The sequence below is a fragment of the Phycodurus eques genome, chromosome 11 (genome assembly GCF_024500275.1).
Source record: "Phycodurus eques isolate BA_2022a chromosome 11, UOR_Pequ_1.1, whole genome shotgun sequence".
Classification (NCBI taxonomy): domain Eukaryota; kingdom Metazoa; phylum Chordata; class Actinopteri; order Syngnathiformes; family Syngnathidae; genus Phycodurus; species Phycodurus eques.
In genome coordinates this window covers 20,717,463-20,726,028 of record NC_084535.1, presented here as the reverse complement: position 1 = coordinate 20,726,028, position 8,566 = coordinate 20,717,463, and the positions used below count along the sequence as shown (strand labels likewise).

General features: G+C 42.0%; 1 protein-coding gene across 1 annotated transcript; it reads right to left on the bottom strand.

The window, feature by feature from the left end:
- Positions 1 to 247: 247 nt before the first annotated feature.
- Positions 248 to 8,325, bottom strand: cdc42ep3 (CDC42 effector protein (Rho GTPase binding) 3). The gene is made up of 2 exons (XM_061690150.1): positions 8,144 to 8,325; positions 248 to 1,918 (listed from the first exon to the last, which is right to left on the bottom strand). Exon 2 carries the CDS (start codon positions 1,745 to 1,747, stop codon positions 677 to 679), a length of 1,071 nt encoding a protein of 356 aa, XP_061546134.1. The 5' UTR covers positions 1,748 to 1,918; positions 8,144 to 8,325; the 3' UTR covers positions 248 to 676.
- Positions 8,326 to 8,566: the final 241 nt, after the last annotated feature.

Below are 8,566 nucleotides of genomic sequence, written 5' to 3'. Positions count from 1 at the left end.
TCCCACTGCAGGGCAAGGAGGCAGAATGTAAGGAATGTTAGAGGACAGAAAATAAATCCATTCTGTCCTTTCAGTCAATCTCTGCTTCTTTCCCAACTCAGTATGTTTCTAATTTTCCTTGTACGAGTCTTGTTTTTCAATTTCTAATTTGTATTCTAGTTTTCAGCCTCGTAGTTGTCTTGTATTCTCAAATATGCATCAATAAAGGGGGCATGATCAGACAAAACAATTTTATTTGTTTGTTTGTTTTCAATTCAAAAACACAATATGCATAATTTTCTGTCATAAAAAAGGCAGCTCAATGAAGAGACAAAATCAAATAGTGCTTTGTTAAACCCAATAAAAACAAACAACAGTGTTTGACACTCAAATCTGAAAAACACTGAGTATTGCATGGAAGAACTATGTAGAATATATTTTAAAAAAATCTGAAGATAAAAGGCACAATACTGTAACTTAGTACTACATGCATATGAACATGCCAGCATGGCCAAGAAGAAGAAGAAGAAGAACAAGAAAAAGAGAACACTCCACAGAAGCCAGAATAGTTATATGTTTTGATAATGAAAACATAGGCAGCTCTGTCCAACGGAGCCCAAATAGTCTTTTGTCTCCTAGCTAGAGGTTGTTCATTTGATCATTCCCTTTCTCCTCCGAGGGCCTCCCTCAGTGCAACTCAAGGCCTGCTTTTCACTGCAGGTTTATCCATTATGTTAAGGACATCATCCAGGATGGATGGGCCCAGATCAAGTTCAAGGGAGAGCAGTGACCCTGTAATTCGGGTGAGGGACTCCTGTGATGTGCTTTTCTCTTTGGAAAACTCAAAGTCAAAATCACTGATGCGGCCCTCCTCCACCCCACTGTCTCTGTCTACCCACTCTCCATTGCACTTGGAGACCTCCTGCTTGAATTCCAGGTTAATGTTGTTGTGAAAATGTCCTAAGCCATTGCTTTTGTCATTGAGACTACTGCTGCCATTGTAAATGTTGGTCTTGTAGTCCTCTTTTGCATAACTTTCAGAGCTGTCACTGCTTGTATTGCTGTGAAGGCTTCCATTAGCTTTGTAGCTGTTGTTGCTATGACCACTGATGTAATACGTAGATTTCTTCTCAATCCTGCTCTCTTTTTTGTTTGCTATGTTTTCCTTGATAAGTGCTTTAGAGTTGGGCTTTTTCATGTTCTCCAGGAGATCCAGAATGACATCAGGCTTTGAGTGGATGTCTCGAGAGGGAGGTGAGGGCTTGCTACTGAAGTTGTCCATTGAGTGCAACAAAGCATCCATCTGCAGGATCTCTACATCCTCAATACTGTCAGGGTTTACTGGGGATGTGGGCCCCATTATGTCTCCCAGCGGCTCTCGAGGCATGGAGAATACAGTAGAGGAGATCAGTGGTAGGGTAAGTGCCTGACAGCCACCAATGGTCGGGAGGGAGATGGCATTCTTGAGAACGGGAGATGGGGTCTCCGCAAAGGAGGCATCGCCTGTACTGTTTGCTCGCAGAAACTCACTTTGGACTCCATACTGGGGTTGGAAATCTCCCTTCCCAGGTAAGAGCTCATACTTCCCTTGGAGGAAGGACATATCTCCAAAGGCATCTCTCTCTCCACCTCGGCCAATATGAATGGTGTGCCGAAAATCGCCAAGTGGCGGACTGATCATGTCTGGTGACAAAATATCGCGCAGCCGACATTTTTTCCCTTTCTTACTGTTGGTGGGTTTCAGGTATATGGGTGCTTTTGCTGGCATGGCTGCAACGTTGGGGCTCAGATAATAGTAGTAGTTGCTCTATAATTTCTGGATTGCAGGTCCCCAAGGAGAATGTTGAGTTACATTGTCAGTTTTATGTTGTCCATGCAGGTATCATAAGTCTTCCAACAGGTGTAGCACAGTTCACGGGACTTCAATGAACACTGTTGTCTGAAATCACACACAAGAAAGAGAATGTCAGCATTTTTTGTCAGTTGTGAACGAATTTCTGACAATTTCAGGTTTCTTATAGAACTTGTTGCTACTTATACACAGCGTTTTAAAGTCTCTCAATGTTATATTTAATACAGAGAAAGCATTAAATAGCTAGGTCATTTGCATACATAAACCATCTAGTATTGCTTTGAAGCAATTTGATTTTGATGTGTCTGGCTGATGTTCTAGTCACTGATGGTGTAGTGGTACACTCGCCTGACTTTGGTGCAGGCAGCGTGGGTACAGTTCCCACTCAGTGACGGGGTGAATATGAGTGCGAATGGTTGTCCGTATCTATATGTGCCCTGCGACTGACTGGCGACCAGTTCAAGGTATAGTCCACCTTTCGCCCGAAGTCAGCTGGGATAGGCTCCAGCGTCCCACGACCCTAACCAGGATAAGCGGTGTTGAAAATGAATGGAAATGGATGGATGGATGTCTGATGTTCTTTTCCTGTACACTCTGTTCAGGGGCACAAAAAGTTAAGAAAGCACGAATATGTTGATCTACTATATTTTCTGAACATTACAGACAGTAATAATAACAATAACAACGTATAATCAAAGAAATATACTTGGGATCCTGAAAGAAAGAATATTCATGTCATTGCTCAACTTGAATCTACTGATCTTAAAACCCTGAAGAACAGAGGAGGATGAGTCTGCTTCTCTTTTCACGTGAGTCTCCTTTGGTCTACACCATTGTGGATGTGCTAATGTGGAACAGCTGGCCCACAGATTGGGAGAGGGGTAGTAAATGGGGACTTTAATAGGATCAGTGGAGGGCACCCTGCTTTAGGGAAAGCACCACTGCGCATGCACGCACAAGATGGACCAGAGCTGAGAAAAAAGGTTAAAGGGTTTAAGGGGGATTGGCGAGAGCCATATAATAAGGGCAAGTGAATTTTAAGAAAGAAGATGATGCAGATTGTGAAGTGATTTGGCTTTGATAAGCACAAGATTGACTTTAAATAAAAAGGCGCAAAGCCCATCAGAATCAGTAAACAATATTAAGGGGTACTAAAGTTGATGAAGGTACTGATTGCTTTCTGCCCTTTTGAGTCTTTTCCATTACAAACAAACCAGAGAATGTCACCACAAGCTTGGTGTGGAATGAACTCTGTCAAAGGGCTCAGAGCTCATTTGGTTTGGCCGATAGATTGAGACATTGTTAAGATGAAACACTGGAGCAGAGAAAGGGGCATATTCTATCTCTAGCTCTTGCTCTCTTTGCGTGTATGTGTGCATGTGATGAGTGGCAATACGGAGAGCTTGCCCATTTATAGACATTTACTTATGAGGTCTGTCAGCAGTGACCATCTGACAGTATATCACTGAAAACAGGTCTAGTCCAACAGAAACAAAACACAAGGTAATGAAAAAAAAACATCCACATTCCTGCTGCATTGCACGCCACAGACATGCTGCATCAACCTTTCAAAGACACTTTAAGTAGACCATGTTTATTCAGCATAGACATTAGTGTGGAGCCAGCAAGACCGTCTCTCGCTGGGACTCAAAACGTCTTGGTTTCCAGTGTTTCCTAGAAGTACTGTTGAAAGTGTGTCTATCATGTACAAGGTACGAAGTTTGCTCTTTGGGGAAGACCATTTTGACTCAATGCTTTACCAAACAGGGGCTATACTGTGGAGAGTCAAAACAAAAACGCTAAGTGTGGTGAACAACAAATCTGTGCTCAATGGTTTCTGTGTCTTGGAGTGCTTGTGTGATATGCATGACTGCACTTGTGACTGATAGCGGTTTTGAATGTACGCCATGTGTGAGAGGTAGCGTGTGTTTGTTTCTCCATAGTTACAAAGCAAAAAAGAAGAGGGAGGCACAAGAGGAAAGAGGCATTGTTTAATGAAGAGGTGAGCATGATCCGTAACTTGTTCAGTAAATACTTTCCTTTAAGATTTTCTTTCTCATTCTCACCCACCCACCATCCCTGTTCATTCTCTGCTGTGTAAACACATAAAGATAATCGGGCTGTTGTCTCGATTTTGTCCCTTCCAGACCTAGGACATCAAACTCCAGATTACATGAATACCCTTTAAGATTATCCTGTGGTCTGAGGTGTGTTGACAATGAATTTGTCCCGATAATAGAGTCTGAAACTGTGTTGCCATAGTTAGCCTTGAAAAAAGTAACTTAGTTACTTTACCGATTGCATGATTTAAAATGTAACTAAGTTAGAAAAAAGTAACTTTTTAGTTACTTTTAGCAGCTGCCAAGTGGCAGGAATATCACTTATCCACAGTACAAAAAAAAGTATTAGCTTAACCGTACCCATTACTTGGTAATGTACGCTGCACAAGTTACAGAATCATGCCATCAACATGAAGCAATATCTTAAATATTAGTGTACTTGAAGCCACATTAAATCAGCAACTTAGTGCAGACTTGACATGCCAACACAATACAGTAAGTTCCTAAATCTAAACAAGTTCACCATTCTCAGTACACGGCTGATTGTGGTCCATGAAAGCAACGGCGTGTGTGTGCATGCCTTTGTGCGTGCGTCTTCGTAAATGTGAAAGTGAGTGACACACACACCATTGCTGCCACCACAGTAATTTTGATGCGAAGAACGAGAAAAAGTTTTTTCTTACTACGTGACGTCAGCCGTGCAGCGCATTCAAACAGGTCACAGCCAAAGTTGAGAGTTCTCTCACTTCCCAATCACTATTTGTTGGAAAAAAGGGTGCTTTCTGTTTGAATCACCAGCTACAAATTACTGTTTGGTGAGAGACATTGATGATGCAAAAGTAACTATTGATGGATTGAAGTAACTGTAGTTTAATTACTCTCCCGGGAAAAGTAACGCATTACTTCGCTCGTTACTCAAAATGGCGGATTTCTTGAGTAACACGTTACTCAAAAAGCCCGTTACTTTGTAACGCGTTACTGGCATCACTGGTCTGAGACAGGTTGGGACCGTCAATCTTAAAAGTTAAACATGTTCAATATTTACAACCAAAAATCTTCATGTGTGCGGGGAAAGCTGACGACCCCCGAGTCATAACTCTGCGGATTGTGACTATGTTCCTGACTTTCTGGAAAAAAGGTTCGTTACAGGCATTTCCATCCTTTTGGCAAAGTCCACCATCAGTCCCTCTACGTTCCTTTCCTGAACACCAAACTTACCCATCACTTCTTCATCACTCCATGTATCATTCACCAACATGTCCATCTCTCTCTGCCTGGTATGAACTGAACATTTCCATCTAGCTCCTTCCAGAATGTCTCTTTCTAGTTTCTAGTATACATTTTACTTGTGGGGCATAAATCACTAATTACATTCTGTATAACACCTTTGATTTCATGTTTCAGCAATAACAAAACATCAATGATGTCATCGGTTAATCGACTTCAACTCTAATTTCATTGTGTTATAGTCGAGTGAAAAATCTTTAGTCGTTCAACCCCTACTCTTGGTGTATTATATTGCCAAAGATAAGCAAGAACTCAGAAAAAGCAAGCAGACAATAATTGAGACATTTTTTTCTTGATATACAGTATAGCCGAGGTTGATATTTTGTGCCCTAAAATTTTAATGTATATCTCAAAGCGCAACTGCGCCTCAATCCTTTCCAACCCTGACAGCTCAGTGCAGTTCAAGCCCAGGAGGCTAAACAAATCCTACAATCCAAAAACGGCTGTCTGTGGGCTAACTCTGGTTGTATGTTTCTCTCCATTCTGTATTCTCTCCATTCTCCTCCTGCAAGGTTTCAATCATAAAAGGTCAAGGTTAGCTTTTAAACTTAACTAGCCTGCAAAGAACCCTGACCTCAACCCCAGGAAACACCTGAAATAGAGCAGTAAGTAAAGCCATGCATTCCACTTCAACAGCAGAGACTTCCTACCTCACAAATGTTTAACACACATTTTGTCTTTCTGGAAGACCAGAAGCTGTTCTACTTGTATCGGGGGAACCAACTCCATATGTTCTCCCTGTTTTTGTTGTGTAATGAGCAGGTGTACCAGTAACTTAGTCTTTACAGCATACCTATGGATTATTGGTTAACCAGATGAAATGGCAAAATGCTTTGGCTTGCATGGACCTAACATGGTACTCTCACAGGGGAGAGCATCCCTTGTGCATCCCAGCCAAGGTCAACATTTGTGGTCTGTAAGAAGTCAGCTGGTGCTGTGTGGTGAAAGCCAGAGGCTCTGACCTTCACATCAGACATCCTGCTGGTAGCTCACTTTGGCTTATACGGCAAACATGAGAGGAATTCCTGAGGCCACACGCAATGTAATGGGAAAACAATCATGCTGCTTTTGGCTACTGCTGCCAATACACACCACACCTCAGTGTGGTGAGGTTAAACTGAACTCCCTGGAGATGATTCACACATTCAGAGAATCTCAAGAATCATAGCAATGCTCGTCAGGCTCGTTCGTGGTGAACGATAGGCTTAACGACAACAGATCATGGTACACAGAACTGGTAAAAATTTGCATATCAAATTAATCTAAATGATAAATTACTGCTGTCTTATTTTAGAGCAGTGCATCTCAAAGTGTGTTACCACTAGTGGAATATGAAAAAATCACTGCCTAGGTTGGGTTCAGTTGTGTTTAACATTTTAGTAGAATATTTAAGAAGTGTTTGTATTTAAAAGTTGTATTTAGTTAAAAAAAAAATTTTTTGCAATACATTTTAATGAAATCATTTTTTTAAAGAAAAGGTTTTAGTTTTCTTATATTTAAGTGAAAATTGTGCATAATGTGCAGTAAAAGTGGATGACAATAATATTAACTCTACTTTTAGGAATAAAACCTGTCTAATGTTTTACACTTAGGCCTACTATGCTCCTGTATTTTATTGTAAGCTTGGGAAGCTTAGTATTTTTTTTAATGTGGTACTTGGTGTAAAACACTCTGAAAAGGCACAAAGCCAAGCCCAGATTTGCACCCTGCTTTTAGCACTGGTTCCTACAGGGCTAGCGTGGCAGGTGTCGACCAGTCCGAGCCAAGCAGCGCCGCCACAATAGAATGCGGTCACGGTTTTCACTTATAGCTCTAGGGAAGTGGGGATATGATGGCCCCCTTCCTAAATATACTTGCCTGAGCATTCATCCAGCATGATAAACCACAGTGTCATTGGGTCAGCAACAGCTATCTGTGGGCATGGAGTCATCTGGAGCTGCTCCAGCCTCTTTAAATACTGAGCATTGCTTCATCAGTCCCTGCACAGGGACTTAGTTATTAGTGTCAGGGCAGCATAAGGAGCAAGGTGTTGAAAGATTTTGGCATCTGGCATTCAACGTGTGGCTCGTGATTCGTGTGGGCATTCCGGGGGCAAGTCACGTGCAATACAAATGGGTCAGTGTATTATTAGTGGTGGAACCCTAAGACAACATTGCATATTCCTGGTGGCACCACATCGAGCAAGAAGAGCAGCTGTTCAAAATGTGACCTGCATGTGACTTCCTGATTTGTCCAAAATAGAAGTTATGTACCCACTAAATATTCCTCTTGAAGATAGGATTGAGGTGCTGACACTGTATTTGTCTTGTTTAAAATGGATCTTGTTTGACATTTATGGTTAATTATCAGCATAAAAAGACCAGTTTAAATGACTGCCTTTGGTTTGATGCCTTTGAAAGGTTGAAAGAGCTCCTTCTCCCTCAAGTGAAATGGTAGCCTTAGAGTAGTCTGCAGTGTTTGTTTCATAAAAAGGCTCAATTATAGGCAAAGGGGCCTGGTGGCAATCTGAATAGCAGAGTGAAGTATTTTTTACTACCTGCATCATGTCAGCAATATCCTTGGCGTGTGATGAGCAGGCAACCCAAATCAAAGCACACAAAACGTGAAAAGAATTCCCACACGCACTGGTTAAAAATGCGTTATTTCTCTCCATTTGCCTGTTGAATATCACCGAACCAGTGCGTGTAGATTTATAGTGCTGATATTTATTGTAGATGTACATGCCTTTATATGTGTAGCTGGACTACTCTTGAGGGAACATATCATGTTGCCCTTGGCAGTCAAGTGTCTGACTTCAAGAACCTGCTTTAAACTGCTTGCTTGCATGCATTCATACGTGTCAAGTCAGCAATCTGCTTGAGAGATTTGTTGAAACATACACCTACAGCCTGCACACCCCAACTACATGATGACATTCAGCAGTTCAAATCATAGCTTAAAAGCAAATACTTTTGTGCTCACTCACCTTCCCAGTAAAGCTTGATCCTCCCCTGGTAGAGCGCTCTCATCGCGCTTCTGTTTGTGTGCGTGTTCAGTGGCTTCTCTTATGTCTTCTTGTTACTGCTTTGCCTCCGGTCTCTGCCTCGGCGCTCCACTTATTTCAACTGGGACGTAGGCTGGACAGCTGTTTTTGAATTGCTCTTCGGCTCCTATTCCTCTCTGAAGTAAGTCAAGTCTCCTCCTATATCTCCCTCACCCCATCCTCCCTCCTCTTCCTCTCTTACTCGTCTCATCACCCTCCCTTTCTCTCTCTCTCGCTCTCTCTCAATCTCTCTCGCCCTCTCTCTCTTTCTGTCTCTCTCTCTCTCTCTCTCTCTCTTTTTTCTCTCTCACCTGTGCATGTCTGTTGTCTCTCTCCTATCCACTCCTCTGTTTTACTTTATTGCTT